This window comes from Oculina patagonica, chromosome 8 (assembly GCF_052425735.1).
Source record: "Oculina patagonica isolate OP01 chromosome 8, crgOcupat, whole genome shotgun sequence".
Taxonomy (NCBI): Eukaryota; Metazoa; Cnidaria; class Anthozoa; order Scleractinia; family Oculinidae; genus Oculina; species Oculina patagonica.
The window spans coordinates 6,870,671-6,890,810 of NC_135765.1; the positions used below are offsets into that span (position 1 = coordinate 6,870,671).

At 39.6% G+C, this 20,140-nt stretch overlaps 1 protein-coding gene across 1 annotated transcript; it reads right to left on the minus strand.

Annotated features, from left to right (window-relative positions):
* Positions 1-509: 509 nt before the first annotated feature.
* Positions 510-19,178, minus strand: LOC144662156 (helicase-like transcription factor). Its single transcript, XM_078522907.1, has 16 exons — positions 18,859-19,178; positions 15,909-16,137; positions 15,293-15,370; positions 13,996-14,304; positions 12,529-12,800; positions 11,191-11,480; positions 10,499-10,609; positions 9,866-10,032; positions 8,469-8,612; positions 7,661-7,929; positions 6,293-6,472; positions 4,430-4,554; positions 3,555-3,856; positions 2,492-2,785; positions 1,783-1,863; positions 510-1,348 (listed from the first exon to the last, which is right to left on the minus strand). Exons 1-16 carry the CDS (start codon positions 19,131-19,133, stop codon positions 1,199-1,201), a joined length of 3,276 nt encoding a protein of 1,091 aa, XP_078379033.1. The 5' UTR covers positions 19,134-19,178; the 3' UTR covers positions 510-1,198.
* Between the last annotated feature and the right edge of the window lie 962 nt (positions 19,179-20,140).

Sequence of the window (20,140 nt, forward strand, 5' to 3'; positions counted from 1 at the left end):
AGCTCTGATCTGCAAAAAAAAATCAGTACTCTACCTTCTTCCTCCGAGTTTATGGGGTCTGTGACTGCCACTAGTTGCGCGCGCTCAATGATATTTATTTTGAATCAAGTGTTCCAGATTCCCCCCCCCCCCCCCCCAAAAAAAAAGCGTTACTGAAATGATCTAAAATCGTGTGCGCAATCCCTAGAAGGATCCCCTTTATGGCCCACATGGTAAATGCACCACTGCCATAAAATACCCCCAAAAATTGTTTTAGCATCCTCCACCTAAATTTTAACTCCACCAAAAATAACGTTATCTCTCGTTTTTACTTCCAAAAATTTTCCTCCTAGACAATTAATAAAAGGAAGATAAAATTTACGAACGTATTTGGTTTTCTTGGTGTTTTGAAGCAGAATACTTGCTAATTTTTGGCTTTTAAGTAATTTTGTGTCATTTAGTGACCAAAACAACCAACGTAGTTGAAGGCGTGTCACATTTTTGCGCGCTTTCAGTAGAGTTCTGTTTACTTTAACATTTTTCTGATAAAAAAAATCTCAACCAGTTCCAAAATAAACGTATATTTTATTTTCTTGCCTTATTGGCCACTTATTGGTAATTGATTTTTAATTTTATTTTAAAAGCAAACTCTTACATATCCAAAATATCTTCAATAAAATAATTTCTTATGTCTTTCATATTATACGAATTGAGCAATTTACAGTGTAATAGCAACAAATTTTAACGCCGACATACTATAATGATAAATTGTATCTTTTTCAACCATAAATCTTTAAATATATAATTTTACATTTTTTTAACAGGAACTATTATGTACGCGTACCAAACGCAACTGTAACTTTAAATTTAAAATAAAACTGATAGTTTTAGCTTACTATCAATTCAATTCCTTAAAATAATTTTCACCCTAATAAATAATGAACGCGACCATAACAAATTAGTTAAGAAGAGGCGTCTGAGTACAAACAGAACTATTTGCCTCTCCCAAACTAAACAGAGAAAAAGCTTAGCAAGGATAAGATCAGTACGGCGGACAATTACCGTTTAGTTTTTATATTGAAATCCTCGCTGAGAAACAGAAAAGTTCCAATTCTTTTTATGTAATAGGAAATTAGACGGGATCAATTTATCTTCGGAGATAAGAAGCCACTTATTTCTGTGGCCGTAACGGAGGGTTTTGAGGAAAAGGTTTGTTTGACTAAAAGTCCATTAGTGTTTTGACATCTTGAATTCTCTGCTGTCGCCTTTCTTCAGCGGAGGATTTGTTCTTGAACGCTCCAGCCATCAACTCCCGCTTCTTCTTCTGAAGTTCAAGCATGCGTTCTTCCACTGAATCTTTAACAACAAACTAGAAGAAATAAACAAAGTTTTTTTTAACAAAAGGTAACTGGTTATAAGACTGACTGACTGACTGACTGACAGACGGACGGACGGACGGACGGACGGACTGGCTAGCTGGTTGACTGACTGGCTGACGGACGGACTGACTCACTGACTGACTGACTGATGGACAGACGGATGGACGAACGAATGACTTGATTTACTTTTTGCAGCAGTTCCCCTTGTGGGACTGATAAATTGGAATGCCTCGACTCTATAGCAGTTTTAGCTTATTATACATGTATGCGTGTCAATTTTTTTAACGTTACTTGCATTGGGAAGGTATATCATGCGCTCTTGACAGAGCACATGAAACAGCTTCATCAATAATGCGTCATGTCGATTTTCAGAGGGGAGCTTGTACTATACTGTTACTTTGCTGAAGACCACTGAGTAACCTACCTTGGTTACTATAACATCTTTGGTCTGCCCCAGTCTGTGACATCTGTCAAAACACTGATCCTCGGCTGCAGGATTCCAAGCCTGCAGGACCAAAAGAATGTTAAAGCTGAGTCCCGTTACAAAACTGATCCGACTGTATTTAAAGCAGTGACGGATTTATTGATAACGTATCTATCACTGGCACGGGGCGCCCATTAATAGTCAATCCCCCTCCCAATTGATGATACCAATTTCTACCGGTCCTTGCTATTTTTGTCGAAGCCCTCCTGTGCAGACATCCCCCTCCTATCCACCACCACACCACCACAATGTCCTGTGTGCATTTTTAAAATTGTACATTTACACCGGTAGGCCTACCGTATTCTGAAGACCTTATGGCCATGGAGAGTGGGGGGAGGGGATCGTAGTAGAAATGGAACGTCCCCACAACCTTCAAACCTAGCGTGTTCGAGAAGCAAAAAGCTGGAACACGTAAAATCTAACAATTCGCTTTGCTTAGCTTTAAATAGGAAGTGTTCTAAAAACGTTTCCATAATTGTCATGATGCTGTGCATTACGAATACTTTTTTTTTTACCATCCACCGGTAATTCAGCTTGTGGCTGCAAATTGTGATTTTAATAAACGATTTATCTATCTTCTATCTATCTATCACCAAAACCGGCACTACTTTCTCAGACAAAGAAAGGTCAAACCATCTTTTCAACATACAGGATCAAGGAGGAAAACTCTAGAGGCTGCTGTAAGGTTCAGCCCAACTCCTCCAGCCTTCAGCGATAGCAGCATCACTGTAGGAGAGTCTGGACCCCGGTCATCAAACATCTCTATCACATCAGCTCTCTTCCTCTGAGACATCTTGCCATCCAGACGTACAAAATTGAACCCTGCTGCTTTGAGTGGCGTCTCAACGATATTCAGCATGGACGTGAACTGAGAGATGACTAAACTTTTTACAGAGGGATCTTCACTTCTGATTTTGGCCAAGAGAGACATTAGTGTGTCTACCTGAAAAAAAAAAAGAATTAATCATTAAAGACAACATTTTACAAGTTCCAGGTGAATTTAACAGGCTGGAGTAAAAAAAGAGATCGACTTTCTGTCATTTACTAGTTATGTTTGGTATAAACGTGTTATGAACAGTAACTAGACACAGCTTACAAACATTTCAGGCTGTGATTTCACTCGAGTTTGCATACAACAGTCTGAACAGTTAAGAAGGAAGTTCCACCTAGAGGATCGAATGATCACTTTTTTTTCCTACTTGAAGCGGGCATGTTCGTGAGACATTTCGCATAAAACGTCTCACTGATTTTTTTTAACTTTCCGGTTTCCGATTATTGGAAAAAAATCGACAGTTTCTCAAGCTTTAGAAAGGTTGCCTTGAGTTGCGTTATAGGTAACCTCATTTTTTACGATCTATACTCTCATGGACGATAGCTTTCAACCAATGACTGCACGATAATTTTGCCAGTTATTGTAAAATGTTATTTTGAGTATCCTCACCTTTGAACTTGTGGAACACGCGGTGGCCTAATGGTTAGCGCGCTGGACTCCGGATCGAGCAGTCCGGGTTTGAGCCGGGGCACTGCGTTGTGGTTTTGGGAAAGACACTCTCATAGTGCCTCTCTTTACCCAGGTGTAGCATCCATTGGGGGGGGGGGGGGGGGGGGGGGGGGGGGGGAAGGTAGAAATACTCCTAGTCGCTTCATGCTACTGAAACCGGGATAAGCTCCGGTCTGATGGGCCACTAAGCTCGTATGCAGACTTAACTTACCTTTGAACTTGAGTGCCACTCCTCTGACCCATCAGCGTCATCCGCATCCTCTGCCTCAGGTGGAACCTCCACCAACACATCCAGGCTGATACAACCACGACAGAGTGGACAGCGAGGGTTCACCTGAGACATACGGATCACATCCTCTATACACCTCCGACAGAACACATGAGCGCAGTGTGTTATCACTGGGGTGGAGAGTGAATCAAGGCAAACAGGGCATTCTTCATCCGCTCCTGAACTCAGTAGGGTGACAAGCGTGGATACAAGCTTCTGACGGAGTTCTTCAGGGGTGGAACAGTCTTAAAGATGTGTAAAAACAAAAAATGAAAGTTTGAACACAGGATTTCATATAATCAATTATATTGGGAAAAAAAAAACTGCGAAATGAGTTTCAAATGTTAAACCACTCATGATCAACACTGCAGTTCTGTCGCAGTGCACTGCAGTTTTAAGACAGTATTACTGCAGTCCCGGCTGCCGTCAAACCACAATCTTGCAGTTGTTGCTCCATAGTCACCATCCCCCCCCCTAGTGTTTTTTGCCTGGTTGCCCTAGCAACTTTGTTGGTACCCATTTATAATTTCCTGGGAGGGGGGGGGGGGGGGGGGGCACTCCAGTAAAAAAGTCTTGCCCAAGAACACAATAAAATAACCTGGACAAGGTTCGACCTCAGGGCTCCATCATTCAGAGTGCATGACACGCGCCACTTTTGACGCGTTGATGTAAATGTTGTGCGCCAATGCTTATCACTTTGGGGGAATTGTACCATGCCGTGCAGAGTAAGACAGTTTTAGGGCAGACAGTCAGTCGATTCTTGAACTTATCTTGAAAACCGCACAAGTTTTAAAATGTTAATCATTCACAACACTTACTTTCAGTTGAAGACAAAGCCAGCGCTGCAGCACAGAGTTTAGGATGACAACACAGCTGTCTGAGCCGCATTAGAATTGCCAAGACATCAGCGTAATTTTGAAGAATTTTGCCAGTCTTAAAATACCTAACGAAGAATATATCATTATCATCATCATCAATAAATCTCTCTCGCTGAACATTGTGGCATTAAAGTCACATAAAGAACAAACGTTTTTGAGCCACAGACGGCAACCATAAGTTAAATTCTCTATTCTTTGGCGTTAAAATCGACTATCTGTCCGCGACGCCAAATTACACATGTTACATGTTATCGGGGGGGGGGGGGGGGGGGGGGGGAAGGTTTCTACTCATTCATTACCGTTCGACGCCAAAAACAATAAGTTAACAGTCGCGTTCTGGTTGCCGTTCGAGCTCAACGCTTGGTCGAGTTATGAGTCGCAATTTACGTCGGGCCTTTTGCTTTGCTTGTGGGAAACGAAGCCAACATATGGGAAAAATAATGTAGAAAAGTGCTTTTAGAAAGTCTTCATCTTAGAGGCTGTCATTACACTGCAAGGAAAGAACATTTCAGTTAACAGGGTTCTATCTAGAGGTGTTCAGGGATAGAAGCTTCCCCCCCCCCAAAAAAAAAAAAAAAAAAAATTTGTGACAATTTATACAGTACATAGATAAATGCGTGTTTTCAAACATTTTATGCTCTCACACTTGAAAGAATTTGTTACAGTTAAGAGTTACTGCTATCTATCACGTCATTTGTTACAGTCTACATGCAGTTACATTGCTATCTAGAAATTTTCCATCGCTACGAAGATAAGTTAAGAACTGAAACATTGCCGCTGTTTATCTCTTTTATTCACTTCTTTGTAGCAGGACTCGAGACTAACGGTAGCCAACTAGCCAAAGGCTAGTAAAAATGCAGTTTTGGCTAGTAGGTATTGGCCTTTCACTAGCCAAAATGGCTAGTGAAAAAATCAGGCATTAGTAGCAAGAAACCGCATTTATTAAAATCGCCTCTCAGAGAATATAACTAACAAATAAACTGTTGACATTATAGAATGTGAAGCTTAAAAAACAAAAATTCTAGTTGAAAAAAACGCATTTACATGTACAATTTTTATAGTGAAGAACAAACTCGTCAAAGCCCAATTTTTTAAGGGAAAAAAAACGTGAAAATTTAAGGAACATTTTACGGTTAAAGGTTTCAACATTATCGCACATTTTTTTCACCCTCCCCCCCCCTTAAAAGGAGAACTATGCTTAAAAATTGTGGCTAGTAGAAAATCAGTTTTGGCTAGTGAAATCAAAGCTGTCACTAGCCACTTGGCTAGTTAGCAAAAAAGTTAGTCTCGAGCCCTGTTGTAGTGTATAAATAGCGCAATAGGAACTCTTCGTCTCAGCCGAGCTAACATTGTCAAAACCTAATCATGTGATGACCAAAAAACAATATAAAATTACGGTGAAGATATATCAAGGTTGTGTCTCAAAATACACCAGATTGCATCTCAGCACATATCCATTTAAAACATTTTTCGGGGGGGGGGGGGGGCATTCCCCCGGACCCCCTAAAAGCTCGTGGCCTTCGGCCACTCGCAACCTCTCCCCCAAACGAAAAATGCTAGATAGAACCTTAACTTAAAGTTGTCCATACAAGATTTACATAATCTCTTGGATTCTACATCTTGGGAAATGTTATTCCTGGGAAATATTCTACTGCGGAGCAAGCACATCCAAGCTACTTACTTTTCCATTACAGGTTTTTTTTTCTTCTGTCATGGAGAAGTATAGCTTAAATTTTCTTGCACAAGCACTAAAAAATCCTCAAAACAACATAACTGTGATACAAGCATATCCAAACAACTTACTTTCCAATGACAAGTTTTCCTTCTTTTGCCATGGAATCATACAGCTTTCTCTCTTCAAGGGACAGCTCAACAGGCTGTACAAACACCTGTCTATCTGGTAGCTCCACGAGTGGTTTACCATTCACTTGCTGTGTCTTGGTTCGTCTCATTGCAATACTTCCCATTAGTAACTGCAAACGACTGGAAAGAAATGGCACACATGTATGAGCATTACAAGTAGCTAGCACTAATAATCATAATTTTGTGGTTGCCTTGGTTTTGCGTTGGCTGAGGTCTGCAATTGGTTACAAACAATGAACGAACACGCTTTTTTTCAACCAATCAGGATCAAAAGCAATACCAACCGTGACTTGGAGAACAACCACTTTCCCACACTTGGTGCCGGCTGCCGTTTTTGCCTGGAGTTGTGATTTGCTCATTGCGTCATCTGTGTTGTTGTGATTCGCTAGATTTGATAACTCTATTTTTAGTTTTACAAAAGTCATAGAAAAACTGTACTAAATTCGCAATTGGTTCAAACATTCATGCCACATGCTCTAAAGGTCGGGGCACACTAGGCGACAAGTCGCTGCAACACGTCGCGGCAACAAGTTGCTGCAATATGTCGCCTCGTGTGACATGGTGCATGCATGCAACAATCTATGTCGCTGCGACAGAATTTTGGTTTGAATTTGTGCGACACCTCGCAGCGACAAAATGAGCGATAGCAGCATTGTCACAGCGTATACAAGTACACGTCTGCGACAACTTGCTGCGACAAAATATAAATTAACCAATGAGCGTTATGTTTTCTTTATTAAATTAGAAAACTAGTCATATTCCCACTCTTCAAAATTTGCTGTGTGTGCAACGAACAAGCGACTTCTTTTGTTGTAGTACACACGAAGCGACTTGTCGCAGAGACCTGTCGCTGTGACTTGTCGCGTAGTGTGTCCCGACCTTAAACAGTAAGCACACCGTTTTTTCAACGAATCAAGAACATGAAAGTACCGGTATAAAGAAAAAATGCACGGATAACAGGGTCTTAAACCGGCTTTGTCATGGATTGTGCAGATCGAAAAAAATAGCGCACAGTTTTTAAGTTGGACTTTCGTAATTTGCCTGAATCCTCCCATTCACAACCACCCTTGTTCTACCCTGGCTTGTTTCTTTTATATAATTATTACCTCTTTGGACTTTTTCTTCCTTATTTTTCTTTAAATTATAAGAAAGCCTTTTAACCTTCCGGCAGGCAAACAAACAAACAGACACCTTTACAAGGCTCAGGGTAGTCCTATCAGGGGCTTAAAAGCAACCTGCTATCAACAGGAGCCCTGAGCACTAAAAAACAACAACAACAAAAGAATGATTGAAGTAATTTTCAAATACCTGAGTGCACCCTGGTCGCCTTCACTGATGGGTCTTTCAATTGTCCTTCTCCACCACTGCCTGTCAGTGAACGGCTCCAGTTTAAGGAAGCTTATGATAGAGAACATGTCCTTCATGGAGTTCTGAATGGGTGTCCCTGTCACCACCCATCGGCGTTGAGGTTTCAGTGCATGGACAGCTTTGGACATCATGGCATTGGGATTCCTAATCACGTGCCCTTCATCAAGGACAACTCTTAGCCACTGTGTATTTGCAAGAGGAGACTTTCCCTGTAGAGTAGTTCATTATGTGTTACGTATCGTTTTATGCTTCGATTTAACATAGGTTTTTCTTTCCAATAAGCACCGCTAAGGCGACATTCAAGAAGTTGACATAGAATGGACTGATAAGAAAAATGAATTGTGTTTTCCAATATGGATGTTATATTGAAAATATAGAACAAAAGAATGGTGTTATGACTATACAAACCCATATTCTTACAGTTCTTGGGCTACGGAACTATTTTTGTTTATTCAAGTGCCCATCCCTAATAAGCACCTTGTCCCTCTCTCCAGTAAGAAACCTCTCTTATGCTCCAAAAAAAAATATTAGTGCTAACTTGAATAACATAAGAAAACAACTTTAATTATGTACATGTAAAACATCTAGCATACTAGTTAATGTACGCTATTTGGGGACACCTAACTACATTAGGTAGTACGGTAATATAAAAAGAGGTGTGGTTGTCAAGAGGTTAGTGTGTCAGACATTATGGATCTGGTGTTTTGGACTGTTTTTGTAGGTTTGGCAAGGGAAATGTGTTACAAACCTTGGAGAATTCTGAAGAAAGCGTCTGGTATGTGGTAAGTACAACATCCTGTTCAGCCAGCAGGTTTTTATCCTTGGTACGCTCAGAGCCATAGTAGGTGTACACATTTAACAGACCATCATGAACGTGAGTGTCAAACTGATCCTGCAAAGAAAATTGTTTGCATTAGCGAACCAATCAAAGCTAGGCATGGGATTTTCTTAAACTGAAGCATAATTCAGAAAACAGCACATCTACATGCATGCAAGCTAGTCTTGTCAAAGCATGTATTAAATTTACAGGGGGGAAAAACCTTGTTGATATGCCTCGGCTTCAAAGCTTATAACAAATTAAATGGAAGGTACATCAAGATACCAACACTAATTGCCAAGCTTCATGGGCAAGCATGCACATGGCCATAGCCACTTAGCTTTTTGCACGCATTGCTTGCCTGTGAGGCCCAGAAGTGTTTGGTATCATAGGTCTGCAATGTGTGCAAAGTGCCACAGTACATAGCCCAGTACAGTCGAACCTCGATTATCCGGACTCGTCGGGACTGGGCTAAATAGTCCGGATAATCGAGAGTCCGGATAATCGAAAACATGAATATTAATGAGCAAAAATAAAACTGAATAACTTAAATGGGAATACATTTAATTGGGTTCATTTCTGGGTAAGAATTTTCTTCGAAAACTAACCTTGTGTTTCTTAGAATTTCCTTTCAGGTGTCAATGTTTTTGCAGGCATTTTGTCCATAATTTTTTGAAACAGGCTTATAAAATCAACCACACTTATTTCAATCGAACCTTTCTAATTGTGGAGAGAAAGAAGCGGCTTTAGAAGACAAGCAAAACACCAAGAAACATCAGAGATCTTTAAAAACCACTCGATCCACGAAGTGCCAAGCTTGCTTGGGGAACTTGGTAACCAAGCTACATGTGCTTGCATCTTGCCAGGTTACTAAGTTGCGAAGTTCGTAGCAAGAAAGATCATGCATGAAGATGTTTTTCTTGAGTGGATTTACCAGCTTTATTTGTGGAAAATGTCAGCTCTTTATTCAAACCTTGTGCCAGCGAGTTTCTACATATTAAGTGGATAAATGGGAATGAATTTCGACTTAAGCTGCCAATTTAACGACACAAATAGCAAAGTGAAAGAACGTCGTAACATGTACTTTTTTCGAAGGCGGGGAGTAATGCGCTGTTTTAAACGCAATTTTCCCGACTTTTCACATAATTTCTAAATTTTTTACCTCTTAAAGTTTTTAAGATCAAAGGTCATTAATATTCATGGAAAAAACGGGACCGGAGAAAAAGTCCGGATAATCGATGTCCGGATAATCGAGGTTCGACTGTACACACATGGAACCCTCTGCATGCATTGTATGTCTGATGTTAGGTATATTTATTTCTCAATACCTGCCAGTTGCTCAGCACAGAGAGTGGACAGATGACCAGAGTTGGTCTTGGTCCAAGGTGAGCGGTCTTTTCTCTGCTGTTTGTCTTTGGAGACATTGTAACGGCAGGAATGTCGGGCACTGTTGATGTTAAACTCTCCTTTGCCACAGCACTACTTGTGCTTGAAGCTAAATAAGGCATTGTAAAAGGAATGTGAGAATAAGTAACAAGTTAACTCTGATTTCAAAACAAACCAAAACATTTACACTAAGTTGTGGAGGTTATGTATTTTATTAAAGGCCTATCAGTTTGCTGGAAACAAGAACCACGTTTGATGCTGGAAAAATACCCAAAGTGGTTGTAAGAAAATACATACATTCGGCTGGTGAATAAAATCTGTTTTATGTCAAAAACACTCCTGGATTCATATAACCCCTTACCCTTACAGGTGATATGAAGAACAAAAGTCATCAACATTTCAACCAGTGACATGACAAGAGTCCATGACAAGAGTCCATGACAAGAGTCCATGGGCTTTTTGGCTATATCTGGTAAAAATAAGTTTTAAGACTGAAACATAAAGTAAAATTCCAGCTAAGAAGAAGATTGGCACACAAGCTTATATCAAACACTATGCCTCAAAGCTAAACAAACCTGTTGGTTCCCCCTTGGCCACATCATCTTGAGGCAGACTTGGTAACAGAGGCTTGGCACCTCCATCCTCAATAAGGTCCACATCAATAACTGAACTAGGCTCAGGTTTACCTGTCAAACAATATTAATTTTGAAAAATTACACACTGGTGTACTAGGTCGACAATATTTAGCAAACCAAAACTTGACCCTAAAGCTAGGCTCGATTTCCAGCCGCTTTTGGGAAATGAGCCCGCGCTCCTCCCCTCTCGGGGAGGAACAAAGACCAGACTCGAGGAGGCGGCGGAAATCGAGCCTACCCTTAAGCCAACTGCAGCAAATAAGTGTCCAAAAATTCAAGTTTAAGATTAAGCCTCAGGAAAGCTAATCCAACATGTGTCCAGCAATAACAGTTGTGCAATTTATACCGGATAATTATTATTTGTACGTTTTGAACAAGAAGCATGTCCAAATCACAACTTGTGAGTCAAGAGTTCACAACAAGCTGTAGTTGTTTCCCCAATGGATTGTTAAGAAAAGTTCTGTTTAATATCAAAGGCATGTATATTATTGAATGAACCTCAAGATACAGTGTTTTACATGTACAATGTTTTTTCCAATAAAGCATTTAAGTTGAAGTGTAAAACATTCCTATGTTTACGTGTATTACTATAATAATTAATAAAATTTTGAGCAGACACCTTGTTGTCTTACCTTTTTTCCCTTTCTTTTTCTTGCTTGCCTTCTTTTTCTTGGCCTCTTTTTTAGATTTTTTAGTCTTGCTGCTCTCCTGAACCTCACATTCAATAACATCAGTGGATTCCTTGTCTTCTATTAGTGTTCCCTTCTTTTCCTTGTTTGTAACCTTGGACTTCTTGATTGGTGAAGGCATTGTGACCATGTTTGTCTCATTGGTAGTATCCTGGCTAACCACTTCAGTATCACTACCATCTTCCTCACAGAGTACTTCAGCTTCAATATACCGAACAGGTCTCTTTGTTGACCTACAGAAATTATGATAACGAGCTATTAGTAGGCGAAAAGGGCTGCATATTCACCAGAATATTTAATTACAATTACGAAAGATCTACTTACAGTTGCCTAAGTTTACTTAGAGGCACGCACCATATTTTTTCAGTTATAAGGGAACACCATTTTTTGAGGTTAAATGCGATTTCTGTGAATCCAAGTTAACCACAGCGAGTGAGTGGTCAGCTGTCCTGGTGGTCAGCGGTTACTAGCTCTTGTCAGGCTCAGTGCTTTGCGTTCTCAGACATTACAGCGTGGTGTCAGGTCTTCGTTCCATGGAGGGAAAAAACTTTTCAGGGATGTTTTGCAAGTTTTTCCCCTCCCTCCCTCTCTTCCCTGCTTCTTGTTATTAGTTATTCATTTTCCACTGATTTAATCAGTGTGACGGGTGTCTGTGTGTGGGGGCTCATGGCTGTTTTGTGTTGGGATTGCCAGCCTTGGCAGCTTTATTCTATCTGGGGAGGGACGGCTGACCTCAGTGGAGGCCCTCCCGGGTATCCCAGGCACCCATCCTCCATATTCACGAGGCAGAGGTTAATTAGAGGATAATCTGTTTTTCTTTTCTGCTGAAATTGGGGTGCGTCTTGTAGCCAAGCATTTTTGCACAACAAAATTGTATGTCTTGATCGCAATTTTATCGGTACTTGCAATTAAAACAAGTAAAATGGTGACACTTGTTTAATAGCTACTCAAAACCAACATTTCCAAATCAACCTGGATAGAGGACCTGCATGAAAACCAGCTAGAGTCTGATCAATGTGGCCTCCTCTTTGAAAATGCAGTATTGGAAATTACCGTACTTTTTTACGAGGGTTTTCCCTAGGCATCAACCGGACGAAATGTTGTGTTAACCTGGGTTAACCTGTGATGGATTAGCATCCCATCTTGCATGGGAGTGAAGCAATATTTCAGTCCTTTTCAACAAAAATCCTTTTTGAACATATTAAGTAAACCCAGGGCTAATTATTTTTTTAAGAATTTTGTCAGTAGCTTGATCACATAAAAGATTTATGTTAAGGTAACCTTGAAGATCTTCTGACTGGTTGAGAAGCTGCAGCCTTCTTGATGGCTTCGATGTCAGGACTGAAATCTGGATCCTCTTTACTGGTCATATTAAATGAAACATCACCAGAATACGCTTCATCATCATCATCATTATCATCTTCTTCAAATTCGTCTTCATCCTCGTCATCAGCCTGAACAATTTCATCATCGTCATCATTCAAGAAGTTTTCCTTTTTCCTTTGGCTTCTTTTGGTTCTCTGGTTTGAACGTCTCAATTGTTTTTTTCTGCGCTGTAAAATTAAGGGGAGTGGTAATGAATGAATTATCACGTTAAAAAACTAATTTTAAGTTATTCTGTCCTGTGACCTGCACAATTCCATGATTGGAGAAATATAGGACATATAAGATGCAAAACCTGACTGTGATCACACTAAATGGGTGTTTACATCGCAAAGAAATTTGGTATATGGATCCGTCAATCAAAAATGGTCTGAATCTGACCACTTTTGTAGAGAAACAGTCAATATCAAAATGGGGTCTTAAGGCGCATTTACACGAAAAAGAAATTTGGGTACGGACCCGTAAAAAAATTAGTCCAGACCTGACCACTTTTGTAGAGAAACAGTCAAATCAAAACAGGGTCTTAAGGTGCATTTACACGACAGAGAAATTTGGTACGGACCCGTAAAAAATTGTCCAGACCTGACCATTTTGTAGAGAAACAGTCATTAAAACAGGGCCATAGGCACCTACGGCCCCATTTTGATTTGACTGTTTCTCTACAAAAGTGGTCAGGTGCCGGACCAAATATTTATTACGGGTCCATACCCAATATGGTCTCTGTCGTGTAAATGTGCCTTTCAGGGTACACCAAAGTAGTAAGATGAATGATTTACTTTTTTTAGTCTTAGGTCAACCTGATTTTGGAAAAAAATTGTGAAAACCAAACCTTAATGGCCAGCTCACTGCATGTGTATTTTATGTCAGCCAGAGAACTCAGCTCATAGCTTCTGATGCTTACCATATACTACCACTTCTACATCTACATCTACATTTTAATACGTCGGTAAAAAGTCCAACGGATATCACACCAACATCTAAAAATAAATAAAATAAATATGTAATATATAATGAAAAATTAAATTCTAAATTCTAAAAATTCTAAAAATTAAAAAAAAAAAAATCTAAAAATTCAAAATTTAGGTAAAACTAAAAAAAATGCCGCGCAGCCAGGGATGCAAGAGAGTCGGACTCAACAATCGCCGCAGGACAAACAAATTATATTTGGCAACACTAAATTTCACAATTTTGGAGAATTTCTGTAACCTTTGAGTTTCTTTAGCTCTTTTTTTTTTGCAACATCAAATTCTCTTTTACACATTTTTTTACAATATTTTGTGAAAAATGTAAAAATGTGATGCTATGAACATATATAATTAACAGCTAAAGGTACATCCATATTTAACATACAGCTAATTTAGCAACCTTTGATGTAGTTGTTGTTTGAGTTTTCCTATCTGCCAAAGTAACCAATGGCATGCCATTGTAGAAATTTGTAACAATGAGTGAAATAACTTCCAATGTCTTCCCAAGGCCCATGTCGTCAGCAAGAACCCCTCCAAGCACACAGCTGGGTCTTGTAGTTGTTGCATAATTAGTAGCTGTGTTGAAATATTCTTTTCTGCCACTAATGGTCCGCTCTTTCCAGAATGGTGGAAGGTCTTTGGAGTTCTCACGAGCAATCATCCAGGCGAGAGCTTGCTTCTGATGGGGGAATAGTGCTGTTTTTATGGCCTAAAAAGAAAAAGAAAATAGGAGTAAGTTATACACCATTTTTGTCGGACACCATTTTAAATAATTATTTAACTTTTCACAATGACGTTCAATTGTTTGATCCGCACCCGACATATTAAAATGAAGTATCTACATTGTTAAGCCGAGGTGTCATTTGACGTCACCGGGAAAAATAAAAATTCAAAATGGCCCCTCAACTTATTAAAAGGGTGTATAGAACCACACAAATATTGCAGTGCAATTGTTGTATAACTTACATAATCTTTATAATTATTCAAGTTACCAGTAGATCCGTTTTACATGTAACCTAGTTGAGGCAGTTCAGTTTTCACTGGGTCATAAACGAGGGAGTCATAAGCAGAATCGAGAACTCAAAACTCCTCTAGTTTGATTTTCACTAGACGATAACACACTGCACTTCTTATTCAACTCTGACTTTTACTCCATCTCTGAATCCCTTGCTAATGAAACCAACTTTAAGCATTATTTGATCTTCTGCTTTATTCAAGACATATCAGTAACCTTCAAATAAATACTTTTGGATACACCAGTAAGTCTTTAAAACCGATTTGCAAAACCTAAAATACAGATTTTAAGAATCCATAATTTATTATAGTTGAATAGCAGAATTTCACATTGTGTAGTTCCAGAAAATATCCATACTCCCCCACAGAAGGGATTGGAAATTTCCTGGGGGGGGGGGGGGGTCTCAAAGAAAAATTTTAAAGAAATGTATGAAATTTATTAATAATAACTGGAATTTCCAGAGGGGTGGGGGTTCTTTTAAAAAATCCCTTCTGTGGGGGAAGTATGGATATTTTATGGAACTACACATTGGTACATGAAACTAAGTAAGCTTATTGATATCGATGGTTAGTATCTAAATTATTAATTCTTTCAGTCAATGTTAAATTTTTAAAATGAAGATAAATAAAAACCACAAACAAAGCCATTTTACAATACACAACATAACAATTATAACACTGACCTCAGCAGGTTCAATATCTGCCATCTTGTTCTGTTCTGCTCCGAGTTTCTCAAACAGCTTATCCAATTCCCTAGTCATCTAAAGGACACAGCAACAATTTGTTACTCCTACATGACTGGTATCATTCAAAAGAATACAGTGTAAATTAAAATGAAAACCTTTCACTAAAAGCTTTTGCAAGGAAATAATGTTAGTGTTAATGTCCTAGGAGAAAATAAATATTTTCTGTAGATGTAAGACCTAATAAATTTCATGGCAGTTATGGAAGGCAAGTTAAGGCGAGTGAAGTTTTCTATTTTATTTTAAACTAAAGCCAGATGAAAAAAACACTGAGAAGCATGAAAAAACCTCAAATTAATTTTGCAAAAAATGGTTCTTGAAAATTCCAAAATTCACTGATCAGATTTACCAGTACTCAGAGTGAGATAATAATTTGGTGATTAGTTGAATTGCATTTGTAACTTATCAAATTCTACTTTTGCAATCCCATTATTTCATTAGTTTCTAACTTACATCATCTAATAACTTTTTCTTTATAATATATACATGTGTAACTTGTGGGAAATACATCTTGCAGATTTCACCAATTAAATAAATGTCTATGATAAAATTCTACCTGATCCTGTGAAATCTTAATAGAAGGAGGCCTGCCAATACCCATCGCCGCACGCGAGTAATCAGGACCAGACGCACCGCTTTTTTGTGGAATTGGCTCCCTGAATGTTTTCAAAATGTATCCATGGCGACGCATTCTCTGAAGAACTTCTTGTTCATTTTCCGGCCTACCCCAAAATGTTATGTCACAGGGCATTGTATAAATGTTATTTTTTCCAAAGGGAACAACACTAAGGTGAAAAAAAGATTTAAAAAGATTGAATAAGATCAATTTTATACATTGATTTTAGGTACTTAGTGCACAATGTATTTTTCATGCTTATTGTATTTTTTCTCCAAACGTATGGTGTACAGCTTGAATTACAAATTAAACCTTTTTTATTAGGCGGTTCACTGGTGTCAGTATGCGGGATGACCACGGGCGCCACCCAGCCCGACCACCATGTGACCGCCGCCGTTTTCCGCCCGTGCCAGACATGTATTTGTGAGTTGATGACTGAGTGCTGTGAGGCAGTTTGGTTTTGGTTACGACACTCAAATGAAAACTGCTCTAATAGCACAAGGTTGCTTGGATTATTTTTCCTCCTGCATGGGATGTTACCATCGCAGCTTTACCCTCGGCATTATTTAGTCAGGTAAAGTCCCTGTAGTTCATTTATACTGGGACCTGCATATCTTGGATGGAATATCAAAGAGGCTATAAGCCACTAAACTCGGAAAATTTATAATGAAAAAAAAATCGAAAACAACAAACTGACAAATAAAGATTTACAAAAACAAATGATGTTTAACTTTCCACACTTTAGTTCACTTCACTTAGTTCGATTGTCACCTAGTAGCTGCTAATCAAGAGCAGGCCGAAAGGGCAACAGATAGAGTTCCCATTCCCTTGCAAATTGCTTACTTTCTTTTTATCATTGGAAAACTTAAGTTTTGGTCTATTTCAAGAAAACTGCCATTAAAACAATATTTTGGCTGGTTATTAAGCATGTAAATTTTATGTAATTTAACTAGGAATGTGGGTAATCAGAGAACAGTTCTAATTCTCTAGAGGTCTTAAAACGCTTGCACGCATTGCGTGCCTATGTTTACCAGGAAATGAGCGAAGGTGGGATGGTGTGAAATTCACTTTGCTCACTACAACTCTTTTCCAAGTTAAAAAGGAGAAATGATACCCTCCTCCCCCCAAATCAATAATGAATCGGCACCTAAAAAACACAATTTTTCCACAATGAACTGGAAAAGGGGTAGGAGTGTTCTCCTTATCAGGGGTAACCGGTAAAATTTACCGCTTGTAACACACTGTTTACCGCAGATGTGAGAATTGTAAGACGCCACTGACCCAGAATATACAGATGTACGGACTCAATATTCATTACAAATTGTGATATCAATTCTTTCCCTGCCGAATGAGGGGAAAGAAAGAAAGTTGCCGATCCACACATGAAGGGCAGCAATCCGTGTCCTTCCATTTGATCAAAAGGAAAGAGGTATTAGAGTGAGAATTAAATATATAGTTAGTTTTCAAAAATGCAAAATGAGAAAATAGTTGATTGCTTAGGTATGACCGTGGTGAAGACAAAGGCAGCTTCGATGTCAAATTTTTCTAAGTTCGTAAGTGTTTAAAACCAAAATCAGATGACAGTTAAAAGAAGACCAGAAATTTGACACGCGGATGTGAATTAAGAAAGAAAAAAAGAGCTGCAGAATTTGTAGCAAAGAGGGAAACAGGACCGCCGATTTTTGAGTACGTCATGACACATCCCACACAGATTTTGATCTTAGGAGAGGGAGGGGAAAAGTAGACGGATGGGGAGGGGATACCGGATTTTTTACCGGTTAAAGTTTTCTTACCTGTGTGTGAAAACTAGGGAGAACCCTGGGTAGGGGACTGAGGGAGGAGAGTGGTTAACTGAGTCCCAAATGTAAAGGATGCTTGTCAAGGAAATCTGAAAGAAAACCTATAAAAGAGACCAATCTGTATGTGGTTTAAGCTTTTTCAACCCCAAAAAGATACCATCTTCATGCCTGACTGGTCTAGATTTCCAACACAGTATGACAGTAGACCTGCCATCTCTCACGCACTATTCATGAGTCTCACGCCTGGTCAGATCTAAATTATCTATCTCACGCATAAAGGCCAAATATTTCTCACACCTGACTGACAAATTTGGATTTCCTACTCTCAAAGCCCATTAAATGTAAACTCAGATTCATTTAAGCGAAAAAGTATCCAGAAAATGAGTATTGCTATTCATGTTTGAGTGAATTTTATGTACTTCAGCAATGTTTGAGAATCTTCAGTACTTTTCGTCAAATATACTCGAAAGTTGTCAGAACATCTTCAGAAATCTCCGGAAATAGTTGGACCATCTTCGGAAAGCATGAAAATGGCAATCTCACACCTCTGACTCAGAAAAAGTTGGCAGGTACTGTATATGTCAGTGTTTCAAATGTTATTGCTTCATGTGCAACCCTAAAATGAGACCTTGACAGCTAAAAATATTGGCACTTTGTCCTGAACACCCAAAGTGAAACCAAGCAACTAGACAACAAGCAAGGAAGGCTCTTCCAGACTGATGCACAACAGCTCATCTGGCCCTAGGCCTACACATGTTTGTATTTTGCTGTTTTGTTTTCTATAGGATTGTGCCACACGGTTGTTTGATAAATTCTGGTCTTTTCTGAGAACCCTGTTAAAAGTTCACTAGCAAAAGTTGATAACAAATCCTTTGAATGCCACTTTTGACTAACACAAACCCTACAAATCCGTTAGTGTAATAATAAAAAAGAAAGGGCAGAAAGGAAAAGGATGTGGTCATTTGAGTGATGTATAAAGCATATTTCATAATTTGTAATCTGAGCCTGCGACATTATTTTTTAGCACCTTGGCCAGATCAGATACAAGATCCCCGTGGTCTGTTTTACAAACTGAAGACTTCAAAACTTACCCTTCTAGCCTCGCTAATCTGTTGTCCATCACATCAGCCAACGCTCGAGCTAGCTCTCTCTTTATATGTCCCACTTGTATCCCGTACACATTGTCGATACGAACAGCGTTTCTGTCGTACGGATTGTGAGGTTCACGTGTTAGAGATACCATCTCGTTGTTGTTCACAGTGCCTCGATAGTAGCGTATACCAACAATATCACCTCTGTAGCCGCCAATACAAACTTCATGGTCCAACTCATCATCTGAGTCTGAAATATCGAAGAACGTGGCCATCTAAAAGGCCAAAAACGAACGAAAAAAGCGTTTGCAACCAAAAGAAACACTCGTTCATCAGATGACAGATTGTGCGATTTTGGCGCCCGCGTTTCAAATGAGTGTCATGTTTCTTCTTAGGCGCGCGAAGACTGGCGACGAACTGGGTATGACTCGTTCCCAGCCCTTCACCTTCCTAAAATTTAGGTTGGATCGGTTGGTTGGGGATTGGTTGATTGGACTGAAGTGCTGAAGTTGGACTGTCGGTTGGAAATTTGGACTGGGGTTTGGACCTAGACGTTGGACTGGACGACAGAAAGACCGGACTGGACGTGGTAGTGGGAGATAAATTTGGGACAGCACACTTCAGACTCGCCGGTGCATATCTAAGTTGTTTTCGGTTTCAGTGAACAACACAAAACATTTCATGTTTAGAAAGAAGGAGGGAGGGGAGAGGAGGGCACACACGAGACCACCGCCAGACAAAAAGGAAACCACTGAAGACAATAACAGTAAACGTATTTGATACAGTCTAGCGATCATTTTCAGCGGAGCAAAGGAATGAGGAGGAGGAGGGGGGGGGGGGGCCGAAATGGACTACCAAAGGGGGCTCCTAAAGTTGACCGCTAGCGAGGGGGCGCATTCAGCTTGAGTTTCATTCTTTCGCCCCCCCCCCCCCTTGTTATATTAAATGAACTTTCCCTATAGCCTGGAATCTCCTTCTCTGACCCAGAAGTTTTCTTTCTCTTCTTTCTCGAATTTGATTGAGGAAGAAAACAGAAAACCTCTATACCAGGATAGAAATCTTTCGCCCAGAGCTTAACCCGGGAGTAAGGCTGAGGGCGGGAGAAGACTATAAACATTTCAGGTTTATTACATCTTTTACATTTCTTCACTAGAAATCACGTTTCTTCAGATCCCTGTCTGTCGCCATGTTAACCCCAAAAGAGTCCAAAATAGAGAGAAGATGGGGAGCTGGAGTAGCGCAGTGGTGACAGCGCGCGCCTCCCACCAATGTGGCCTGGGTT

What these genes read in the sequence shown, in the direction of transcription:
- LOC144662156 (XM_078522907.1), bottom strand. Translation starts at nt 19,133, where the DNA reads ATGGCCACGTTCTTCGATATTTCAGACTCAGATGATGAGTTGGACCAT. An exon ending in CTGTGCTGAGCAACTGGCAG is followed by an intron (nt 8,613 to 9,865) that starts GTATTGAGAAAT and finishes TTTTCTTTGCAG; the next exon opens with GATCAGTTTGACACTCACGT. An exon ending in GGCGACCAGGGTGCACTCAG is followed by an intron (nt 6,473 to 7,660) that starts GTATTTGAAAAT and finishes ATTTCTTTCCAG; the next exon opens with TCGTTTGCAGTTACTAATGG.